A 25,738-nucleotide genomic window follows, 5' to 3' on the forward strand; every position below is an offset into this window, starting at 1 on the left:
CAACACAAAGCCAGGGAATAGAGTAGACGTAAACGTCCTAAAAAGATTACTCAAAACTCAGATATGTTAGAAAAGTACGGAAACATTATACAAAAACAGAAACGAAGGGGATTCATAGAGAAAGTAGTATAGGTAGCACTTCACAGTTAGAAAATAAAATTAAGAATGAGCCACAAAATGTTTTATCATCTCCTATTCCTGGATTTCTAATACACTAACCTAACTGTTTGTGTTGTATATGTATGTAATCAGTATCTTCCATAGATTTGATTTTAAAAAGTTAAAAGGGTGAAAAATAATTCCTTTTCTGTGTATCCATGGCAATATTCTGCATTTATTTACCATAAAATATTGCAAAAAGGAGGGTAAACATGTCACATATCCCCCCAAAATTTGGATCAAACATTTCAATGCCTTTGAGTGATACCTTTTTAGAAATTGATTTCATAAATCTTCCTAATGATCAAATAAAAAGTAGGTGTCTTTCGCCTCATTTTTTTGTAAAATCTAATCACAAAGTTCGTGCGACAAAAAGTTGGAAAAAACATTACAATAATTGCCGGACCAATGTATGGTATGGACATACAAATACGGACTGTCATACAGAAAACCGCCTATATTACATACATTATATGATCTTGATGTTCATATAAACCCGATACGAGGGCTATTTTTATTTATACTCAACTATCCAAAAATGAATTTTATTGCGCACTAGCTCTTATATTTGAAAAATCCATAGGGGCCACAATGCGAAACTATACACCTAACTGTGGAGTGCTACCTTAAGATAAAATTTCCCCCTCCTGCCTCAATTTTTAGTATATTTGCTGTGTTCTACTAGCTGTTACGATCAAAATGATACCTTAGTTTTTAAAATTGGTTCAGAAATAATTATTTTATGAAGGTTAGCAATTGATATTGAAACGCAAGAAAAATGATTTAAAGATAAATGCTGGATCATAGTGAAAAACTTCAAGTCTGTCTCATTTTTGGGGAAAATTTCTAAAACTTTTCCCTTGTTTCTGTTTAAAATCATAAAATTACCCTAACAGAGGAAAAATTGTACAAATTTAAGGGATTTGAAAGCACTTATAGGTCAATTTGGCTGTAAATAGGATACTTAACCTTGGTTAAGAAGCTCTCAAGCAGGGCATAAATTTCTAACAGTACTGGTATCATTAAAATTAATTAATGCCAAATTATAATATAAAATCCTGCTAAAAATGTTTATTTGACTTATTCACATTCAAAAATATAAAGCAATACATTCTGAGGATATCATATAAAGCGCAATCTTTGGTTACAAGGGCGAAGCTAATGGAGTACACATTTAAGACCGCAAACATGTCTCAGTGTCAAAATGTGATTATTTGGTTGCTAAGGACAGTAAACAATAAAATAAACATGAATTGCAATCCTAGCAGATGTTTTACCTTCAGAACTAAAACAAGAACATAAAAGACTAAAGATTTGTGGTTAAATTTATCTTAAAAAGTGCATTTCTGTGCTTTCTGATGTGCCATAAGGTAGCACTCCACAGTTAGAAAATAAAATTAAAAATGAGCCACAAAATGTTTTATCATCTCCTATTCCTGGATTTCTAAAATATTAACCTAACTGTTTGTGTTGTACATGTGCATATGCATGTAGTCAGTATCTTCCATAGATTTGATTTTAAAAAGTTAAAATAATTCCTTTTCTGTGTATCCATGGCAACATTCTGCACTAGCTCTTATATTTGAAAAATCAACAGGGGCCAACATGCGAAACTACACACCTAACTGTGGAGTGCTACCATAACAGCCGAAACTCAAGAAAAAAATCACTACATTCCTCATCATCTAGTACAGAAGGAACCAAGCACTACGCCTATCAGAATTGTTTACGACTGCAGTTGTCGCCAGTCGCCTAATTCGCCAAATTTGAATGACTGCCTTTTGGATACACCACCAAAGCTAAAAGACCTGACAAAAATTCTGATGAAATTTAGAGCCAATCCTGTTGCCATAACAACGAATATTGAAAAAATCTTTTTACATGTAAGATTAAACCAGGGTGACCGAGTCGCTACACGTTTCTGGTGGCTAAGTAACCCATCCGACCCAACACGTTATCTATAGACTTACTAGTTCAAATCCGTCCTGTTCGGAGCGACTTGTTCATCGTTTATACTAAACGCTACGATACTGGAATATTTACAACGTTACAACAGTAAAAATGCTACATTGACGGAAAGAAATTTGTACGTAGACAACATTCTGACAAGTTTATAGAACGAGCGTAAGGCTGATTATGAAAAAGCGAGGCCAATGATGAAGGAAGCCGGATTCAACCTACGATCCAGGACGTCAAACAGTGAGAATATACGTATGCTAGCTAAGACGGAAAATGTATTATATACGGACAAAAACACAAAAGTACTTGGTATGTTATGGAATAGCAGATCCGATGATCTGATATCTCAGAAATGTGATTTTCCAATACGATAAAACGAAAATATGCGATCCACTTGGAATACTTAGACTGGGAACATTACGAGCAAAGAAGCTCATACAGAATCTATGGAAAAATGGATTGGATTGGGATGAACAAGTTCCGGAAAACTTTAAGTCTACTTGGATTAAGGTAGCAAGCGGTTTAGATAGTATCTTTCCGGTTTATTCTACTTCGGATCGCGATCCGGAATAGTTTGGTGATAGCGCTTCTGTTCCCCGATCTGACTGATTTTAATTTTTCGAGATCCTGGTAACGGCACCATAAGTATAGATTATAGTTCAGGCAATATGTACTACAACAACTTTTCAGCCAGAACATTTAATATGCAAGAACGTATTTCCGCCCAAGGCAGTACGACGTCGACAAAGAACAAGTACAATAGTTCGAACGTTACGTTCCCGCAATATTCTCAACAATAATGGTCCATGTGGAGAATCTCTTTGTATGGCCAGCAAACTATCGTTTATGTCCTCTTATACGGGTTAGTATATCCCCCTTTTAATCCTCTGCTGACAAACTCTTGCGGGTTTAAGGCATAAGTGTTATGAGCCATTTTAAAGACAATTACTACCTCTACCTCTAGTATCATGGCCCAAGTGGAGAATCCCATAGTTTGGCCAGCCGGCAATAGTTTATTTCGACATAGTTATAAACAGAGCTTCAATCTCCCCCTTCTAACCATTTGCAGACAAGTTCGTACTGGTCTAGGGCGTTAGTGATTAAGGTCACTTTACAGGCAATAACTTCCTCTGCCTCTGGTGTTATGGCCCAAGTGGAGAATCATTTAGTTTGGCCAGCCAGCAATAGTTCATTTTGACTTTGTGATATACCAGGGTACCTACCCCCTTTACCCTCTGCTGACTAACACTTACAGTTCTAAGGCATAAGTGTTATGAGCCATTTTAAAGACAATTACTACCTCTACCTCTAGTATCATGACCCAAGTGGAGAATCCCTTAGTTTGGCCAGCCGGCAATAGTTTATTTCGACATCATTATAAACAGAGCTTACACCTCCCCCTACTTACCATTTGCAGACAAGTTAATACTGGTCTAGGCGTCAGTGCTTAAGGTCACTCTACAGGCAATAACTTTCTCTGCCTCATGTATTATGGCCCAAGTGGAGAATCATTTAGTTTGGCGAGCCAGCAATAGTTCATTTCGACTTTGTGATATACCAGGGTACCCCCTTTAACCTCTGCTGACTAACTCGTACTTGTCTAAGGGATAAGTGTTATGGGCCATTTAAGAGACAATGATCATCTCTAAATCTTGTATAAAGGCCCACGTTAAGAATTCCTTAGTTTGACCAGCCGGCAATAGTTCATTTTGACTACGTTGTAAACAGAGGTTCTACCTCCCCTTTTAACCTTTTGCTGACAAACTCGTACGCAGCTAGGGCATAAGTGCTATGTACCATTTTAAAGACAATGTCAACCTCTACCTCTGGTATAGTTGCCCACATGGAAAATCTCTTAGTTTGGCCAGCCGGCAACAGTTCATTTCGAATTTGTTATATACCAGGGTACCCACCTTAACCCTTACGGACTAACTCGTACGCGTCTAGGACATAAGTGCTATGGGCCATTTTAGAGGCAATACCAACTTCTACCTCTGGTACAATGGCGGATGTGGAGAATCTCTTAGTTTGACCAGCCGGTAATAGTTCAGTTCGACTTTTTTGTTAACCAGGATACCATGTCCTCTTTTTAACCCTCTGCTGACAAACTCATACGGGTCTAGGGTATAAGTGCTATCGGCCATTGCAAAGCCAATAAGTATCTCTAACTCTGGTATCATGACCCACGTGGAGAATCTCTTAGTTTGGCCAGCCGTCAATAGTTCATTTCGAATTTGTGATATACCAGGGTACCCACCTTACCCTTTCCTGACTAACTCGTACGGGTCTAGGGCATAAGTGCTATGGGCCATTGAGAAGGCAATAAGTACCTCTAACTCTGGTATCATGGCCCATGCGAAGAATCTCTTAGTTTGGTCGGCCGGCAATAGTTTATTTCGAATTTGTGATACACCAGGGTACCCATCTTACCCTTAACTCACTAACTCGTACGGGTCTTGGGCATAAGTGCTATGGGCCATTTAAGAGGCAATTCCCACCTCTACCTCTGGTATAATGGCTGATATAGAGAATCTCACAGTTTGGCCAACCGGCAATAATTCAGTTCGATTTCGATGTAAACCAGGAAATCGTATCCCCTTTTTAACCTTCTGCTGAAAAACTCATACGGGTCTAGGGTATAAATGCTCCGGCCATTTTAACGGGAATAAATACCTTTAACTCTGGTATCAAGGTCCACGTGGTGAATTTCTTCGTTTGGCCAGCCGGCAATAGTTCATTTCGAATTTGAGATATACCAGGGTACCCACCTTACCTTTCTTGACTTACTCGTACGGGTCTAAGGCATAATTGCTATGAGCCATTGTAGAGGCAATACCCACCTCTACCTTTGGTATAATGGCCGATGTGGAGAATCTCTTAGTTTGGCCAACCGGCAATAGTTTATTTCGAATTTGTGATATACCAGGGTACCCACCTTACCCTTTACTGACCAACTCGTACGGGTCTAGGGCATAAGTGCTATGGGCCATTTTAGAGGCAATAAGTACCTCTACCTCTGGTATCATGGCCCACGTGGAGAATCTCTTAGTTTGGCCAGCCGACAATAGTTCAGTTCGAATTTGTTGTAAACAAGGATACCACATACCCCTTTAAACCCTCTGCTGACTAACTCGTACGAGTCTAGGGTATAAGTGTTATTGGCCATTTCAAAAGCAAGATGTACCTCTACCTCTCGTATCATAGCCACCGTGGAGAAGCTCTCAGTTTGGCTAGTCGGCAATAGTTCATTTCGAATTTTTGATATACCAGGGTACCCACCTTACCCTTTACAGACTACCTCGTGCGGGTCAAAGGCATAAGTGCTCTGGACCATTTTAGAGGCAATACCCAGCTCTACCTCTGGTATAATGGCCGATGCGGAGAATCTCTTAGTTTGCCCAGCCGGCAATAGTTCAGTTAGATTTCGATGTAAAGCAGGAAATCGTATCCCCCTTTTTAACTTCTGCTGACAAACTCGTACGGGTCTAGGGCATAAGTGCTATGAACCATTTTGAAGGCAATAGGTACCTCTAACTCTGGTATCATGGCCCACGTGGAGAATCTCTTAGTTTGGCCAGCCGGCAATAGTTTATTTCGAATTTGTGATATACCAGGAGACCCACCTTACCCTTTACAGACCAACTCGTACGGCTCTAGGGGATAAGTGCTATGGGCCTTTTAGAGGCAATTCCAACCTCTACCTCTGGTATAATGGCCGATGTGGAGAATCTCTTAGTTTGGCCAACCGGCAATAGTTCAGTTCGATTTCGTTGTAAACCAAGAAACAATATCCCCCTTTTAACCCTCTGCTGACAAACTCGTACGAGTCTAGGGTAAACGTGCTACCGGCCATTTTAAAGACAATAAGAACCTCTACCTTTGGTATCATGGCCCGTGTGGAGAATCTCTTACTTTGGCCAGCCGGCGATAGTTCAGTTCGACTTCGTTGTAAACCAGGATACCACATCCCCTTTTAACCCTCTGCTGACAAACTCATACGGGTCTAGGGTATAAGTGTTATCGGCCATTGCAAAGGCAATAAGTATCTCTAACTCTAGTATCATGGCCTACGTGGAGAATCTCTTAGTTTGGCCAGCCGGCAATAGTTCATTTCGAATTTGTGATATACCAGGGTACCCACCTTACCCTTTCCTGACTAACTCGTACGGGGTCTAGGGCATAAGTGCTATGGGCCATTTTTTGAAGTAATACCCACCTCTACCTCTGGTATAATGGCTGATGTAGAGAATCTCTCAGTTTGGCCAACCGGCAATAATTTAGTGCTATTTCGATGTAAACCAGGAAATCGTATCCCATTTTTAACCTTCTGCTGACAAACTCGTTAGGTAAGGTATACGTGCTACTGGCCATTTTAAAGGCAATAAGTACCTCTACCTCTGGTATCATGGCCCACGTGGATAATCTGTTAGTTTGGCCAGCCGTCAATAGTTCATTTTGAATTTGTGATATACCAGGGTACCTACCTTATCCTTGCCTGACTAACTCGCACGGGTCTAGGGCATAAGTGCTATTGGCCATTTTAGAGTCAATTCCAAACTCTACCTCTGGTATAATGGCTGATGTGAAGAATCTCTTAGTTTGGCCAAACGGCAATAGTTCAGTTCGATTTCGTCGTGAACTAAGACACCATATCCCTCTTTTAACCTTCTGCTGACAAACTCGTACGGGTCTATGGTATAAGTGCTATGGTCATTTGAAAGGCAATAAATACCTGTACCTCTGGTATCATTGCCCACGTGGAAACTCTCTTAGTTTGGCCAGACGGCGATAGTTCATTTCGAATTTGTGATATACCAGGGTACCCACCTTACCCTTTACTGACCAACTCGTACGGGTCTAGGGCATAAGTGCTATGGGCCATTTTAGAGGCAATAAGTACCTCTACCTCTGGTATCATGGCCCACGTGGAGAATCTCTTAGTTTGTCCAGCCGACAATAGTTCAGTTCGAATTTGTTGTAAACAAGGATACCACTTACCACTTTAAACCCTCTGCTGACTAACTCGTACGAGTCTAGGGTATAAGTGTTATTGGCCATTTCAAAATCAAGATGTACCTCTACCTCTCGTATCATAGCCACCGTGGAGAAGCTCTCAGTTTGGCCAGCCGGCAATAGTTCATTTCGAATTTTTGATATACCAGGATACCCACCTTACCCTTTACAGACTACCTCGTACGGGTCAAAGGCATAAGTGCTATGGACCATTTGAGAGGCAATACCCACCTCTACCTCTGGTATAATGGCCGATGCGGACAATCTCTTAGTTTGGCCAGCCGGCAATAGTTCAGTTCGACTTCGTTGTAAACAAGGATATCATATACCCCTTTAAACCCTCTGCTGACAAACTCGTACGGGTCTAGGGTACAAATTTTATTGGCCATTTCAAAAGCAATATGTACCTTTAGCTCTGGTATCAGAGCCAACGTGGAGAATCTCTTAGTTTGGCCAGCTGGCAATAGTTCAGTTCGATTTCGTTGTAAACCAATAAACCATATCCCCATTTTAACCCTCTGCTGACAAACTCATACGGGTCTAGGGTATAAGTGCGATGAGCCATTTTGAAGGCAGTAAGTATCATGGTCCACCTGGAGAATCTCTCAGTTTGGCCAGCCGGCAATAGTTCATTTCGAATTTGTGATATACCAGAGTACCCACCTTACCCTTTCCTGACTAATTGGTACGGGTCTAGGGGATAAGTGCTATGGGCCATTTGAAAGCCAACACCCACCTCTACCTCTGGTATAATGGCCGATATGGAGAATCTCTTAGTTTGGCCAGCCGGCAATAGTTCAGTTCGACTTCGTTGTAAACCAGGTAACCATATCCCCCTTTTAACCCTCTGCTGACAAACTCGTACGGGTCTAGGGTATAAGTGCTACTGGCCATTTTAAAGGCAATAAGTATCATGGTCCACCTGGAGAATCTCTCAATTTGGCCAGCCGGCAATAGTTCATTTCGAATTTGTGATATACCAGAGTACCCACCTTACCCTTTCCTGACTAATTGGTACGGGTCTAGGGGATAAGTGCTATGGGCCATTTGAAAGCCAACACCCACCTCTACCTCTGGTATAATGGCCGATATGGAGAATCTCTTAGTTTGGCCAGCCGGCAAAAGTTCAGTTCGACTTCTTTGTAAACCAGGTAACCATATCCCCCTTTTAACCCTCTGCTGACAAACTCGTACGGGTCTAGGGTATAAGTGCTTAGGACCATTTTAAAGGCAATAAGTACCTCTACCTCTGGTATCATTGCCCAAGTGGCGAATCTCTTAGTTTGGCCAGCTGGCAATAGTTCATTTCAAATTTGTGATATACCAGGGTACCCACCTTACCCTTTACAGACTAACTCGTACGGGTCTAGGGGATAAGTGCTATGAGCCATTTAAGATGCAATACCTACCTCTACCTCTGGTATAATGGCCGATGTGCAGAATCTCTTAGTTTGGCCAGCCAGCAATAGTTTAGTCCGACTTCGTTGTAAAAAGGATACCATATACCCCTTTAAACCCTCTGCTGACAAACTCGTACGGGTCTAAGGTATAAGTGTTATTGGCCATTTTAGAGGCAATATGTACCTCTACCTCTGGTATCATAGCCAACGTGGAGAATCTCTTAGTTTGGCCAGAAGGCGATAGTTCATTTCGAATTTGTCATATACCAGGGTACCCACCTTACCCTTTCCTGACTAACTCGTACGGGTCTAGGTCATAAGTGCTATGAGCCATTTTAAAGGCAATACCTACATCTACCTCAGGTATAATGGCCGATGGGAAAAATCTCTTAGTTTGGCCAGACGGCAATAGTTCATTTCGACTTCGTGATATGCCAGGGTATCCCTTTACCCTGTGCTGATAAACTTGTACGGGTCTAGGGCAAAATTGATATAAGCCCTTTTAAAGGCAATAAGTACCTCTACTTCTGGTATAATGTGGAGAAGTGCTTAGCTTGGCCAGCCGGCAATAATTTATTTCGACTGCTTCGTAATATAACAGAGTACCCCCTTTACCCTTTGTCAACTAACTAGCACGGGTCTAGGGCGTAAGGGTTTTGAGCAATTTTAAAGTGGGTGACTACCTCTACCTCTTGTATAGTGGGACAAGAGTATAATCTCTTAGTTTAGCCAGCCGGCAATAATTTATTCGGACTTTTTGATATACAAGAGTTCTCACCTTACCCGTTGCTGACACACTCGTAGTGGTCTAGGGAATAATTAATATGGGTTATGTTAAGAGACTACATCTGAACGGCAGTTTACCTTATTAAGTTAAGACTCCAACTAGTCGCCGTAGTTTTAAATAAAGAAAGGTCATTAATAAAGTAATTGTCAGGGTTTACTTTACTCTTTTTCTTTAATTCTATTTTTTTTTTTTGTCTTGTCTGTTTAGTATGGATGATAATCGATAGCATTTACGATATGAATGCTTTTGAGATGGGACTATATTTGTACAAATTATGGAATGCCCATATGGCAATTAATTCCTTTCTATTTATTTCAGTTTGTAATTTAAAGTTTATAATGTAAAGTTGCTATTTATGTAAATACTTTGAGAAGACAAGAATATTTATAAGAAGTGTTCTTTTCTTTAGTTGTTCAGTGTAATGTCCCGTTAAATTTCTATATTTAATCATATTTTTTTTTATTTGTTATTCCTTAAGTTTACATTTTTTCTCTTATCACAGAATTTTAATAGACCATTACTTGGTTTTATATTTATGGAAGCATTAACATTGTTTTTATTACATTTACAATGTTGTTTAAAGACGCAGACCTTGCAGAAGACCCAAATTTGATTAGGTAAACGCGGACCTCGAAGAAGACACCCATTGACATGCCTGTTTGAAGCAATATCAAATATAAATAGGAACGTTATTTAATCATAATGATCGTTCATAGTTTCTAACAACACTTCTTCGAACGCAAGTCATCTCATGAATATTATTGACGGCCCATGCATATTATTGAAGGCTGGCCTCATGAATATTAACGCCGGCTGCTATCGACGGCTAGCTTCACACTAGTCATAAATTCTGCTCTCCCAAACAAAGTATCTATCGGTACACATCCAACAGTGTGAAGACGTCATAAACAATCGCAGAAAAGCACGATGCTAGTTATCGTTTTTTGTGTGCATCCAGCAATTTTTATGAAAATTACTTTTTTGTTGATATTAACGACGTATGTTTTAAACAAAGTTTACACTGTTTAAATATAGAATAGTACAAAGTCGAATTGAAATATCAATGTTTGTTTATGACAACAGATGGCTGCGATTTTAAATGCAAAATATTGATCCCATCGAAAACTTTGTTACTAGTTACCTAGTGACTTCATTCAATTATTTGTTTTTATACGTCCAGTGGCAACTATTGCATAGATACCAAGACTATAACATGTTGTCGTTGGTTCTTGCTTGTCATATGTGTTAATTGTTTTTTTTTTTATATATATATAGTAAGCGTTTTAATCGGGATACATATCTCTATAGACTTCGAGCAAACCAGTCTTTAAACTAACTTCTAAAATCAGCTTTGTATTGCGAAGACATTCATTAAAAGTAATTTCAAAATGACATGACAACTTTTTAGAAAAATCTAGTGAATTGACTACAAGGATCAAACGAATAAAGAATTTAAAATGGTATTTAAGGTGTATGTTGTGGCAAGTCTTGTCATTTTTTAAAGAGCCATGTGATCTGGAGCTATCCAAGCTCTTTAGAGGTTTAGCTAGCTTTAAAACTAGGTTTAATCTACCATTTTTTACATATAAAAATCCTGTACCAAATCAGAAATATGACAGTTGTTATCCATTCGTTTGATGTGTTTGAGCTTTTGATTTTACAATTGCCATTTTATTAAGGACTTTCCTATTTTAATTTTCCTCTTAGTTCGGTATTTTTTTGTGATTTTACTTTTTACTAGAATAACCTGATTTTGTTTGGTAGTTTGTTCTAAATCTTGTCGTTATATATTTTTTGAGTCGAGACACAGCTATAGTTTAGAGATGTCGAAACAGGAGTTGAGCATAGATGAATTGCATTATCTTAACAGATATGGTATTGAATTTACTAACACGACAACAAATCAACAGTGCTTATAATCCACTTCATTTGGACCAATAAATAGTTGTCTCATTGGCAACCATACCACATCTTTTTAATATCTTGTGATGTATTTGAATATCGATTGCGTATCTATAACAATTTGATACAGGTAATTTTTACACGCACGAAATCAACATTTTCTCCTTTTCTATAAAGTAGAGAAAGTCTCGCACAGTGTGTTTACTATTGTATATGATATGATTGAAAACAATATGCTCTATATGTGGTTGCATACTTTATTAATAAATTGAACAATAAATGTCTCTCTATTTTTCAATATATATGTTTTACTGAGTCGCAGCATGTTTATTAGCGCTAGTTATTAAAGTATCACCACAAGTACTCTATAATGAAGATTATTCAACTGCATCACTATTATCAGCAGATGTTTCTTTCTCTTTTTCTTGCTCTATTTCCTCTTCTTCTTCCTCTTCCTCTTCTTCGTCCTCTTCCTCCTCTTCTGCCTCTTCTTCTTCATCTTCATCATCTCCTTCTTCTTTTTCCTCTGATGATGATTCCTCACTATCTCCTTCTTCTTCCTCTTCTTCTTCTTCACTGCTGCTGTCACCATCTGAATATCAAAATTAAATCAATGCTTTTTTTTTTAATTATGAATATAGAAACAAGGATCTATTTTCATTTGCATTCTTACTTTGCAGAACAACCCAGACGTATTATCATCAAATAAAAAACTATAAAGGAAAAAAATGAAATAGTTAAAAATTCACCCGACAACTTTCTGTAAGATACAGAAACAGTACACATGCGAATATAAAAATGAGGAAATGTGGTATGATAGCCAATGAGATCATTCACTAGAGTTCAAGTAAAGTGGTAGTAAGCAACTATAGGCATTCAATAAAACAGAAAATCCACACCGTATAGTCGGCTATGAAATGTTCCGACAAGAAAAATGTTAAACTATTCAAACGAAAAAATCTTTTTACGAAAAACAAAACTAAGAGTCTTAAACAACCATAGGGAGTATAAGTATATTCGTTAGATAGTACTATAAAAAGTAATGTATTGCGTGGCATATTATATGGATATGATGCAAACCAATTTTGATTAACATAAAAATTATATATAAAGACAACTTAACATTAAGTATTACAAAGCCATAATTATCAAATATAAGGTTATATATTCACAATTAACAAGAAAAAAATTAGTTACATAACATGAAAGACGATCAAGTCAGAAATGTAATCTGTAGTAGACATGGAACAAAAACTAATGTATCTGGTTGCAATTTAAAGACGTCAATAATCCTCGGTTTGAGATTAGAACAATTTGTTAAGTTTATACAATACACACCTTCTTCTTCGCTTGCTTCTTCTGGCGCTTCCACAGACACAGGAGCAACTAAAATTAAGAAGATATAGGATAATCAACTAATTAAAAAGGAACATTTTGATAAATTCAATCCCACACGTGTACGATTTGTACCACATAGAGGTGTCAGACGACCGATTCAACTAATGTTATTTAGAACATAAAACAAGTTGCCCTTCCCCGACGAATATAGTACTTTTGCTAAAGCCTAACATATTACAATAACAAACAAATTTGCATAAATAAAACTTTTGTTGAAAGAATAATTTATATAGATCATTTTAAGCCAAAAATTTTCTGTGCATGACCTTGCACTACAAATTGAGGATTAATGAGCTTCCTTGTATTATTATTTAAGATTTCCAGAAAACGAAGGGTTATCTTAGTAGCACTTTCCTTCCGAACGATGGTATTTCAATGGAAGACTAAACATTGGATGACAATTGATTGGCAGACATGTACAACTCAGCAAAAACATAATTAATATGAAGTTAAACTTTATAGAAAATAAGGTAAAATGTTTAAAAAAACAGTGAATATTGACAAAATATTTTTGATCATAAAGAGGTTTTGAAATGGTTGTCTGTAACTAATATGCATGAATCAGAAACATGGCTAAAATTAATAAATCTGCGTATTATTTACATACAGTTATAAATAATCGGTGGTTTTATTTATCAAATTTTAATTTGAATATGTATAATCAACAATGAACGAGAGAGGGCTAGGATGAACATAGGGAAATATGTTTCATAATGTAATGTAGATATAGATATATAACATGTAATCAGAATCCGGGTTCGGGATTTCCTCCCTGTGTAAAATATTAAAATGATGGAATTCGGCTGTTTTAGACTCTTTCGTCGGATAGTGTTCACATTCCCCGTTTTCATGCTCAATTCTATTACATATTGGTTACGTTATAAAACACGAGGAAACCTTATTTGTTATCAACACAACTTAATGTAATGGAAACGAAAAGTTAGGGTACGTGTACACAAAATTAATGACAAAACTCTTAATCAAACACAAAAACGTTTTTTAGCTGTTTTTCATGTCAAAGTTATAATGAGATTGAAACAAGACGACTTTTAGAACTGGTTTGAGATTGATACCATTTGTTTAAGGTGGTACCTAACACTGAATACAGGGAGATAACGCTGTAAAATAAGATAAACGTTTAAATCACAATGTATTGTTTCGGAAATATAAAGCTTCCTAATGATCAAAATTAGTGTTTGTCAAAATGAAAGTTTTCTGATGAAATTGTTGGTTCAAAACTTTTTAAATTTTTATATTTTTGTAAAAGGTCACATATATATTTTGTAAAAAAAAATGGAAAAAAAGAAAAATAAACGAGACAAATTAATTTTAATCAAGGTGTTGGGTACCACCTTAAATCAATTGATACACACATTCTTCTGTTGCTTCTACTGGCGCTTCTACAGCTACTGCTGGCGCGTCCGGAACCACAACGGCATCTAAAATATAAAGATATATGATTTTGCTAAATTCATATTTTACAAAGAATAGACATACATAATTAAAGCGTATATAAAATAAACGAAACAAGTATAATATAGCTTTAATAGATTTCATTTATTAAAAGTCACATTGAATGCATAAATATAATTAACGATACGAAATAGAGAGAAAAAACAAGAGATACGATAAAATATGACTTTATATATTGAATAACAAAAAACTAAATGTAACTTGTCTGAGCATTTTGAACGAAGATAAATTCGACAAAAACGTATGAAATATTTTTACAAATACAACATAGTGGATGCTTCGTGCACATTCTTAAAATAAAGTACATAAGTATCTTCCTTACCACTTTTCTCCAATGCAGGAGGATCAACCACAGGAGGATCAATCACAGGAGGATCAATCACAGGAGGATCAATCACAGGAGGATCAACCACAGGAGGATCAATCACAGGAGGATCAACCACAGGAGGATCAATCACAGGAGGATCAATCACAAGAGGATCAATCACAGGAGGATCAAACACAGTGGGATCAATCACAGGAGGATCAATCACAGGAGGATCAACCACAGGAGAATCAACCACAGGAGGATCAACCATAGGCACAGGATCTCCTGTAAATTAATACAATTAAATTTAATGTCTGCCGAATTCAACATGGATTATTGTTATCCATTTTCTTTTACTGGTTTCATTTATTAGGTCTTTCCACCTTTCCTTGGAAAGACCTATTAATTTTGTTCTGATTATTATTTTTCTTCCGCCCTATTTTTTTTTTTGCGTTTCAAAAGATGTCGCTTTGATATTTGGAATATGGTATCGTATAGTTTTTACGCTTTAAATATTGACAACCGCGTAACAAAATACTTTACCTTGTAATAGTTATCTCCCCAAACACTGTTTTTCTTGTGGCCACTACTCCTTCACAACCGTAAAAGATGACGACAAATTTATTTTACCAAATTGCTCGTTACATCTTCACGATTAGGATTTTAATTTTAACCGAAGCTATTAGGAGACTCCATATGAGAGTTATTCACTCTTATGTATTTGATATAAGTGATTTGCAATTCTCCTTCGTCTAAAAAAAATGAAAATGAGGTCAAGACCTTCTTAATTTTACTTCTTTTTCTGTTTTAAAAGTTACAGATCTTTTCTGGAACTAATAGGTTAAGATTACAATTGGTTGAGCACTTTCAAGTTTAAATTTAATACTTTTCAGATTTATTAAAATCAATTTTAGACTATTATTTTTCTGACAAAAATGCAAATATTAAGCATATGCATATACATACAAACTGCAAACATTATATTTGTATAGCTACACAAATTAATGTAAATAATGACACGTGACAATCGATGAGTATGTAATTTGCCCTTTCCAGTGTGCAGCATATTTATACAGTTTTGAAATAATATTGAACAATGTATTTATAAAAGAATTTACGAACTGAGTTCAACTCAGGTTCATCATAAGACTGTTATTATTGACAAAACATTAGACATACAAAAAATATGATACACTATACATAGGCTTGTCTTTGTTTTTATATTTGTGTCACATAAAAAATACTGTGACACAGACAAGCAGAAACAAAAAACAGAAAAACATAACCAATAAAAAAGAGCAAGTTATCTTAGTTTTTAATGAACACTTTATGTTTTTCATAGATGTTTAAAACATATAATGACGATAACATTGCGTAATCGGCATGTAGATAGAATCATTTAAATATAATTACATTAGATGTATGTTTTATTATAATACGTTATTCTGAATAACTGCACTGCAATCTCGCGTTATTCCTTCATTATCAACTTCATTACAGAATAAGATTTTTCATTCATGATGACACGAGGTCTCACAATAAAGTGCACAGGTAAATTCAATAAAAACTTGATAAAAATCGTGTTTTTATGATCCTAGCTATACAATATAATCATAAGTATTGAATGCTTCTTTTTGTAACTTCATAGGGTTGTAAAAGCGTTGACCGTGCATACCTTTTTAGAATGAAGCACTTCCATGCTTCATACAAAATGTACCTTGGTCACAAAAAGTTACAAAAAGAAGCATTCAATTCTTAAATGCATTTTGTCTCTACTTTAATGAAATGTAATTACGGGACACATTGATAGTTAAATTATATCTACCTTTAGTATTAAATTATAACTATTTAAACATGATTAATTTTTGTTTTTCAAACTTTTTTAATATATTCATTGCGATTATAATACATCTAGTGAATTAATATGCATTGAATTATAATGAAATATTTGTGACTGCACGTTAACAATCAATAAATTATTTGTATGATTATATTAATTATCATAGCCTTTAATATGTTAAGATTTAAAATTGCATGCTAGTTTTCTCTCCATTATGCTAATAATCCAACAATAAGTTGTTTATTACAAGTTGCTTTCACGAAACAATAAAATATGAAAAAAAATTAAAAAAAATGATTTAACCATGTCTTCCGAAAAAATATTTGAGCAATTTGAAAATTAAATTTATTTAATTATCAGAATTGAATAGATATCCGAAGATGTGGTATGAGTGCTGTAAAATGTAACCATTACGGGCCAAACACGGCTTAACACGGAGCCTTGGTTCACACCGAACAGGTTCCTGACTTAAGAAAGTTGCAAATAAACGTTTGAAAAGGTATCGTGTTAAAAACTAAAATATCAGTAGAAATCGATAAATTTAAATATAAATCTTAGAAAATATTTTAATACTTCATGAAATGAATTAAAAAAAAACTATTTTTACAAGAGACTTACCGGCGGCAAACATACAAGCAGCAAAGGCGCACAGTATTACGAAAACCTTCATGGTGGTTGAGATGTTTCTGGACTGTTGTTGTTGTGTATATGACTTGTAGACAACCGTTTTGCAATTGCTGTTCTAAACTACTGCATTTTATACCCCAGTAAGGTGTAACAACTGTTCTGTAGTACGTGGGCTACCTTCGTTTCTTTCTTTATCATATTGTATTGAAACGACAGATTGATACTTTAAATTGATTTCTAGTTAATATATTACCAGTAGATAACTTGCGACGAACAAATTTTAATTATACATTAGTACAATATTTGAAATTATCCACTGTTATTAAATACATATGTTTTATAAATACTATTTAATTATATTGAGTACAATATTCAGTGCATTTATTAAACACGTAGTGTACCTTTATATCAATTTTTGTTGAAATTCAAGCGCAAAATGATTTTAATCAAATTTTGTATTTTTTCCCAGTTTTTACCACAAATTCTGATTCACACTACTGCAAAGTTAACACTGGAACCAATTTGGACCTGGTATCATCGGATGCCTATACATCTATCTTAGTTTGTTTGACTAAAAATATTATTGAAATAAAATCGTTTTCTTATAATTAAATGGTTAAGTTTTTTCTGTGCCAATTTTTAATTTAAATTCACTTAATTAGATAATGACACCTATTTTTTCCATTTCGATTATCTTAGTTTGAATAAAAGATTATAAGTATTAAGATTGAAAGTCAAATACAGTTATGTGGATGACAATACATGAATATCAAGAAAAGCTATATCAATGACACTTTGCAATAAGATCTAGAAAAAAAATATTTCGACGCGATATAATTTCATTTTTTTTTTTATATATATACAGGCTATTTCTTCATCCCATTAGTCCGACACCTTAGTACGTTCGACAACTCAACAGAGCAACACATGTGCAAGCCTTTTAAATCAAAAATACAGTTCATAGAATCGGGTGTCAGACATGTCAGGACTTGTGTTTATTTTCACTTATGAGTATACAAATTAAATAGAAAAGACAGCACTACTCGTCTGGTACATGTATGTATGATATCCCATAAATAGTAGGCAATCTACGATCTTATAGCATTTTGCGTTATTGCTTGAGAGTGTGACTAGTTATTTCGTAAATTTAAACAATCTGCTTAAAAGGGAATTTTATTTATTAATTGAAGTTTGCTTTACGTCTAGTGGCAGATATTTCATGCATGTTCAGGACAAAAATCATGTAAATTAAATAATTAATATAATTAGTAGGTCCTGAAGAAGGATATCGCCCGGATTGAAGGACAGAAAATTAAGACTGCCTCTGGAAAATGAGAGTATATTGGACAGACATCGTACCGGACGTGGCCGCGTGTTTATACATGATCCCTAACAGTCATACAGACGCTCCATATTGGCAAGGATTCTACGGACGGTCGTAACAAAAGAGCAACATTGAGCATCTGTTTGTCCTATTATCCAAATCCCAATGCGGCAAATGTTTTTTGTGGAGGGAAACCAGTGCCCAGAGTAAACCACAGACCTTCGATAGGAAACTGACAATGGTAGTCGATTAAGATTGAAGTCGAGTGCATCTGCACAAGCGGGGTTCGAACTCACAACCTCAGTGTTGACTGGCTAGTGATTACAGTAGTAACTTCGTGGACCACTAGGCCACCGAGGCCCTTTGTATGACCGTATATGTAGGTGACATATTGTAAGGCTAAATTTTTATCAAATGTACCCTTATGTTCCAGCGGCATTCCTAATGTCTAGTCCATCATTCCGGTCGACCCCTAGTACAGCATACTTACTGATAATCATGGTTATTATTAATAAGTTCTCATCCTGAACATTTATGAAATATTTGCCACTGAACGTAAAACAATCAATTATCAATAAATACTAGTTCTCTCTTTCATAACCTCATACATGTATGAACAGTATTTACATCATCATGTGATACACACAGCTATACAGAAATTAATAGTGATTGCCCTGTAATGTCAAAGCAAAGAACAATTATACTGATTCTTAAAAAAAACCAGTTGTGCCAACTTTTCATGAAGCAAATGCGTACATTTAGCCAAGATCAAAGAGAAAAAAAATAGATCAAAGGAAAATGCCACCAAAAAAGCATGAACATGAGCGAGTATTAAGCGTGAGACTTGGCAGCCCTCCAGAACATCAAACAACTTAATCAAGAGATTCCTTACGTCGGTAAATAGGTTTTTGATGTCTTCTCGATGTATTTGCATTTGCTTAAAAACTCAATTTCTAAAGTATTAGTCTTTGCTTCTCATCAATCGCTTATTTTGGGTTTTTTTCCTGAACTTATCTGATCTAGGTTGATATATCATATACAGAGAGTAGACATGTTCCTGTGACGGTTTCAGCCAGAAGAAAAATAAATATAGGTTGATACGCGGGAATTCATTTACATATCCACATTTAACAAAACTTGCTCAAAAGCTCTACATGTATAGCCTGCTTTTCCCAACGTTTGGTTTATTCTGAAACAAAGAATAACATTATATTCTGACTTTGTTTATTTCAATTTATTTGTATATATTTTATATTTAGACTTTTTCTACAGAGACTGTCATACAAGTGAGAAGTTTAGCTAGCTATAGAATCAGGTTTAATCCACCATTTTTGTACGTAAGAAAATGTCCGTACCGAGTCAGGAATATGACAGTTGTTATCCATTCGTTTGGTGTGATTGAGGTTTTGATTTAGCCATTTGATTACGTACTTTCCGTTTGAATACTCCACGGAGTTCGGTATTTTTGTTATTTACATTTTACCAGAACGTTTTCATATGAAATTAATAGCGTTCTTCTTTTCGTCAAAACATCAAAGCGATCAAGTTTGTAGTATTTGCAATTGTTTCTGAGAAAAAAGTATGATAATACTTTAAAGAGAAACAACAAGTTAGCTAAAAAATGCAGTAGTAATAAAACAAGAAATAGAAGTTTAAGTTATTGTGCCCTGGTATTTTTTTTATTCTTGTCTTTCATTTTTGCTTATGTGCTTTGTCTGTATGCCCTTTTTTTGTTCACACATTTGTTTGTTTTTATTTTGATTATACAATGTGATTAAGATTATACACAATATTGACTGCTGGTTCCATATTTTTGACATTTTTACCTATTATGTCTGTTTGTTTTGATCACAAATCGTTGTCAATAAAATGTCTTTTTATGCGACTGTTATACAACTGAGAGGTTTAGCTAGCTATAAAACCAGGTTTAATCCTAAATTTTCTACACAAGAAAATGCCTGAAACAATTTATGAATATGCCAGTTGATATCTAATTGTCTGATTTGATTGAGTTTTTTATTGTGTCATTTGATTACGGACTTTCCGTTTTAAATTTTCCTTGGAAGTTGGAGTACTGTATTTCTGTCATTCTACTTTTTTCTAGCGTCATATCAACTCAACATATATTATATAATATAGGAGTTTGTCTTTTTATTTCCATAAAACACAATCTTTTTTTATCGAGTTGATTTAAACGAAGTCTAGTGATATTTTAGAAACATATTCAGGACGATCACAATCTAACATTGAATAACAACAATGCAATTGTTTTTCCGATGCTTCGTCCGAATCTCAATTTTCCCTTTGTCTATATCGCCTTGGGAAACCTACAATGAAAAAAGCTTGTATTTATCTCAGAAAAAATGAAAGACAACAAAAACGCATAAGACCAAGTGGGTTTTTAAAAGCATGCATTGTAAGATCAGAGCCATTTGAATACATAATGAATGTTTTTAAGAACATGATTACTTCTGAATTGACTTTTGTTAAGTGATTTCTTCCCTGCTTCACACGTCATAATCAGCACCATATTCAATTCTTTTCAAATCATGTTTCCTCGTTTTGATTATTTTAAGAGTAAAAAATACAAACAAATTTATAAAAAAAGAAGATGTGGTATGATTGCCAATGAGACAACTGTCCACAAGAGACCAAAATGAAACAGACATTAATGTCTGTTTTTCAATACATAATGAACGAATCACAAGCATCCATTCCATACAGATTTTAAAGATTAATAAAATTAAGTCTTCAATTTTGAGAAACTGTTTGAATTTTCATTTTTTAAAAAGTATTATCAAACTAAGACTTATTAAAATTTTTCAGTATGGCTTTTTCTACATGTGTAAATTCGTAAAAGTATTTTTCGAACAAAACCGAAGCAATACAAAATTTCAATTCAACATGCGTCGGTGTACAATGTAAGTTATTTGAAATATAATTGTATATAACACAATTAAAACATGTGTTACGTATCCAACACAAGGAGATGCAATCTTGGGGAAACAATTGTATTATAGTGGTTTACAATAAATAATGATAATTTCAGATACATGAAACGGTACTAGAGATGTATGTTTAAATTGGTATTGACGGATGGACACATATTAGCATTTTAATATAGATAGCCTATAACCTACTAGAAGATACAATCATAGTAACATGTACCAACTGCTACTTTATTTAATTTGCTGATAATTTTGTATAACATATTAAACAAAATATACATTAAAACTATTTTTCAAATTTTGATACAATCAAAAATTTTTAAGTGTAATTATTGTCAGTACTTTTTATATATATATCTACTGCGTAAACAACACAACCTGTTTCACCAATTCGTTTGAAACCTTTTTGAAATTGGAAGGACAATATATAATATTGACTTAGATTGACAGATACGTACCCGTTTTCATCAATATTTCTGATCATTGTACTTGTTTACACGTGGGTTTATTAGGGGTACATAAGCAACGTCGAATCACATGATATTCAAACGGCCGAAGTCATGGCGGCACGACACGGAGTTTTCCTTTTGTTGCTTGTGATAGTCATACAGACAGTTGGTAAGATGAATTTTTAAAAACGCTACGGGAAATATCTAGTGCCAGTGTTTTAGACATTTGATTGGTTGTTAGAGTTAATTCCCTTAAAAGATAAATAATTTTGAAATTTTGTGCACTTACATCTTTTTTTAATTTAAATAAAAACGGAACATTTTACTTAAAATAAAAAAAAGAGGTTGTATGCGTTTGAACATTGGTAGACACATTTTGCATCAATCGATAACCATCATACCTATATGCTGACATAAACTTATCATTTTCTTTACTCCTCAGTTTGATTATTTTTTCATTGTTCTGTTGGAAAAAGGTGTTGGTGTTCTTAGTCAAAAATATTGATTAAGCAGAATATATTTGATGCATATCAGGTTGGAGACAATTAACATATATGGAGATGTTTTAAGACAGCTCCTCGGAATTAAAATTCAATAGTTAGTTCAAATAATATCATCTTTGTATTATAGACAAAAGTTTAAAATTGCTTTTATGTTTATAAAAATTTAAAATGTAGAATTATGTTTACGCGTAGAAAAAAATATACATCAAATATACTAGTTAAAGAGTTTGAGTTTTGATGACATTTTCTTTTTGTCTCGACCCACTGATCAAGTCTTCAATTTATGGTAAAATGTACGTCATCAGCAAAAAAAAGGCTATTTTCATTTAATCAATAAATAATAAAATTTGTACCATCGGATTACGGATTTATCCAATAACGATGCTAATAAACAATGTAGTTAAGTTTTCGATTTTTTTAAATTGATTCGGTGTTGTAATTTTACAAAGAATGATTTTTCTATCCAATGCTACTTTCACAACGGTTATAAACTAGGTAATAACTTGTTCACAAGCAGTGGCATTACGATATCTGAATCAAATAGAAAAACCTATCATTTACAAGTGTGCTCTCGGTAATCTGATAATTGACGTGCTATGGCACATGTTTTTTTTAGACAACCAATTAAAACACGATTTTGTTTCATTTAGAAAAGCGGTCACTTTGGTTCAGTTTTGACAAAATAAGCTTACATATATCGTTAATGTTTTAGTGCAAGTCAATATTTCAACCTCATTTGAATTCGTATCTATACGACCTTCGATCTGACCTCTGTTGGATATATGTTATCCGCGTGACCAGCATGTACTGAGATTTAAACAAACGTCAGCACAAAAAACGAAACTTACAACGGGAAGACCGAATAGTTCGAATTCGTTTATTGATTCTTTCCGTCAAAGAGATCAGTCACATAGAAGTTTAAAATACATACATTTCATTTAATTGCTGTGTTTTTATTCATGAAAAAAAAACCAGAATAATGATAAAAAGACCTTACACAGGTACGTGGTTGCATATCTGTTTTTACTTTATATGTTTACAAGTATGTTTTTGTTTGTGATTATATAGGTGTCACATGGCCATCGGAAGAATTCGTTGGTCCTGTCGGTAGTTTATTAGATGGTGTCTCGTCAGGAATAGAACGAAATTTTAATACCTCTAAGATACCAGACATGTGTATTGATTTTTGTGAAATACCTGTAGTTCTGGAACACGCTTTAAGTATATATTGTATCAAATTTGAATAAATACGGCATGCGTTCACTTGACATTTGGCAGCAAATGTACCGTCAAACGTATTGTAATATTTCCATTATCTACATGTATGTGTATATTTCTATTTCCAGCAAGCAAAAGGAAAGTAATTTGCGAAGACTCCAAAACAACATTGTCATGTCCATCGAACCAAGTTATCAAGATAATGCAGGCAACGTATGGTAGATCTAATAAAAGAACATGCAAACACAAAAGCATAAAAACAACTCGATGTTCTACGAACAAACCGCTTTTCATCACAATGAAGAATTGTAATGGGCGGAAATCATGCACTGTTGCTGCAAATAACAGGCTGTATGGTGATCCTTGTCCCGGGACACACAAATACGTCAATGTTATGTATTCCTGCAAAGGTATGTCTGTAAATAATAAATTGATGTCATGACATGGCGTTACAAAGTTGAAAGTGTAAATCACTAAAATCAATGCAATAGAATAAGTATAAGCCTAAAATGTGGATCTATAATATCAATAATATAATTCTGTGCATGCAATTATGTAATTTAAAAACACGTTTTAAGTCTACTGTAGATTTACGACTTTTAATGTAATTTTTTTTTGTCGATCTGAAAAGTCAGAAAAAACAACGTTTCTCAGTGTCAACAAAGAAACTACAACGATTACAGTGCATATTCATTTTTAAATTTAAATGAATAAATGTCATAGACAATTTGCATGCGCCAGTGAAGCGGGATACCGAGGCGACGAAGTGTATTGTTGTAAACAAAAGTAAGGGCAATAGTAGTATACCGCTTTTTAAAGGTAAAACATCAATTGAGAGAAAACAACTTCGGGTTACAAACTAAAAACGAGGGAAACAAATCAACTATGAGAAACGGAACAACTGAAACACTGAGGTGCAACAAAAGCAAACGACAACATACATAGAAACGGACTTTTTGCTAACAACTGCCATATTCCTATTTGGTATAAGACATGCAGGAAAAACATGGTGGGTTGAATCTTGTGTTATGGCTAGCCAAACCGCGCGCTTATAAGGCAATGTTAAAAATATGGATTAAATGAAACAGGAATACAGTACAAACAAACGCAAGAACGCTCAGCACAGAGAAACGAATATTAATCAAATAGTATAATACCCGATAGTTCATTTTAACGTGTAAACCACAGAATAACGACGGACAAAAGTTAAATACATGTTAATTTATATCACCCAAGTTCTTGGTTAACATGTTTTTATTTAAAAAAATATAAGGACTGACTTATTCATCGACAAAAAACGAGCATATCGTTGATATTTAGGGTAAACATAAATGAGATATTCACCGATGTCAGACATGAAATCACAACATTTATATCTCATAATTCGAACGCTTGTTCCTTTTGTAGACAAGACACCAAAATGTTTGAGAAAATGTCATAGACAAGCCAAGTGTATAAGAGGGAAATGCGTCTGTAACTCCGGATACAAAGGTGATGGAATAAGATCTTGCACAAACATCAAAGGTACGCCCATGTATAGTTTATATAAATCATTATACTTTTTTTCTAATAACATTTTTATTTAGAATGGCTATAATCAACAGCAAAAGCAGTTGTTGAGTAGATCTTCAAATTCATGGTCAATTAAAGATGAATAGTCACAAAGAACAGTAATGAAATTATAATTATTCCACTACCTCACAATCAAAACAATTGTCTTGTTTGTAGTTAAGAAAGCACCCAAATGCTTAAGAAGATGTCATAGACAAGCCAAGTGTATAAGAGGAAAATGCGTTTGTAAGTCCGGATACAAAGGTGATGGAATTAGATCTTGCACAAACATCAAAGGTATGCAGATTTATACAATACACTATTTTATTTACGGGCCAGCTACGGACCACCCCCGCGTGAGGAATTTTCTCGAAGCGTTGAAAACCCTTTGGTGGCCTTCGGCTGTTTTGTGTTCTTTGGTCCGGTTGTCGTTTCTTTGACATATTCCCCATTTTCCCCATTTCAATTCTCAATTTTCCTAATATTTTTATTATTTGTGTTATTAGTTATTAAGACTGACTTGAGCAAGCAACAAAAGAAATTGTCGAGCCCATTCTCAAACTTCAAAGTCAGAATAAAACAAAAAAGTTTAGGCAAGACATCACATTGCACGAATATATGTCATAAAAGAGCTAAGTGTATAAATAGAAAATGCGTGTGTGAAACAGGTTACAAGTGAGACGAAGTAAGATCTTGTATAAAAGGTTACGATATGCACTTGTATATATTTCATGTAATGCATGATTTGTATTCAACTTTCCCTCAGTACTTACTTTATGATAGACAAATTAATTACATTTTGAGCAGATCGCTGAAATTTATGGTAAAAATATATTAAGAATTAATAATTTCTTGAACATTTAGAAATGAAATTACAATC

General features: G+C 34.8%; 2 protein-coding genes across 3 annotated transcripts in view; one reads left to right on the plus strand and one right to left on the minus strand.

The window, feature by feature from the left end:
- Nucleotides 1-11,461: 11,461 nt before the first annotated feature.
- LOC143069044 (uncharacterized) lies at nt 11,462-17,016 on the minus strand. Of its 2 annotated transcripts, XM_076243478.1 has the most exons (5): nt 16,857-17,015; nt 14,414-14,683; nt 13,992-14,057; nt 12,559-12,606; nt 11,462-11,812 (listed from the first exon to the last, which is right to left on the minus strand). In XM_076243478.1, the coding sequence occupies exons 1-5, from the start codon at nt 16,906-16,908 to the stop codon at nt 11,598-11,600; spliced, it is 651 nt and encodes a 216-aa protein (XP_076099593.1). In that variant the 5' UTR covers nt 16,909-17,015; the 3' UTR covers nt 11,462-11,597. The 2 variants fall into 2 exon arrangements, with proteins under 2 accessions (XP_076099593.1, XP_076099594.1); XM_076243479.1 differs by lacking the exon at nt 12,559-12,606 and having other exon boundaries at nt 16,857-17,016.
- Nucleotides 17,017-21,699: 4,683 nt separating this feature from the next.
- Nucleotides 21,700-25,738, plus strand: part of LOC143066817 (uncharacterized) — a 70,301-nt gene continuing 66,262 nt past the window's right edge. Inside the window, exons 1-4 of the mRNA XM_076239627.1 lie at nt 21,700-21,755; nt 23,436-23,717; nt 24,715-24,831; nt 25,036-25,155. Of these exons, the coding sequence (XP_076095742.1) occupies nt 23,510-23,717; nt 24,715-24,831; nt 25,036-25,155 (445 nt within the window). The 5' untranslated portion in view covers nt 21,700-21,755; nt 23,436-23,509. The remainder of the gene's footprint in view (nt 21,756-23,435; nt 23,718-24,714; nt 24,832-25,035; nt 25,156-25,738) is intronic.

The sequence above is a fragment of the Mytilus galloprovincialis genome, chromosome 3, assembly GCF_965363235.1.
Source record: "Mytilus galloprovincialis chromosome 3, xbMytGall1.hap1.1, whole genome shotgun sequence".
Lineage (NCBI taxonomy): Eukaryota > Metazoa > Mollusca > Bivalvia > Mytilida > Mytilidae > Mytilus > Mytilus galloprovincialis.